Here is a 304-nt window from a genome sequence, read left to right as displayed (position 1 = left end):
GTGACAGCGAGGTCCGCTGCCCGGTGAGTGGTGCGGGGGATGGTCGCGGTGGCGGCGGTGGGGACGCGTTGTGGGGACGGGGCTGATCCCGACCTCCCCGCAGAGTCACACCGGCGCGTGGGGCAAGACAGTCATCGAGTACAAGACGACGAAGACCTCTCGCCTGCCCATCATCGATTTGGCTCCCATGGACGTTGGCGCTCCAGACCAGGAATTCGGCATCAACATCGGCCCCGTCTGCTTCTTGTAAACCGGACGCCCCACGCGTAACAGGAGAGAGTAATAATAATAATAATAATAATAA

General features: G+C 59.9%; 1 protein-coding gene across 1 annotated transcript in view; it reads left to right on the top strand.

Annotated features, from left to right (window-relative positions):
* The window catches only part of LOC104625276 (collagen alpha-1(I) chain-like), a gene marked incomplete at its 5' end in the record, with an annotated part of 733 nt that extends 483 nt beyond the window's left edge, over nt 1-250 (top strand). Inside the window, one exon of the mRNA XM_010292861.1 lies at nt 12-250. Within this exon, the coding sequence (XP_010291163.1) occupies nt 12-250 (239 nt within the window). The remainder of the gene's footprint in view (nt 1-11) is intronic.
* Between the last annotated feature and the right edge of the window lie 54 nt (nt 251-304).

This window comes from Phaethon lepturus, unplaced genomic scaffold (assembly GCF_000687285.1).
Source record: "Phaethon lepturus isolate BGI_N335 unplaced genomic scaffold, ASM68728v1 scaffold49308, whole genome shotgun sequence".
Taxonomy (NCBI): Eukaryota; Metazoa; Chordata; class Aves; order Phaethontiformes; family Phaethontidae; genus Phaethon; species Phaethon lepturus.
The sequence above is the reverse complement of the archived record's forward strand: the minus strand, read 5'-3'. Positions and strand labels throughout refer to the sequence as shown.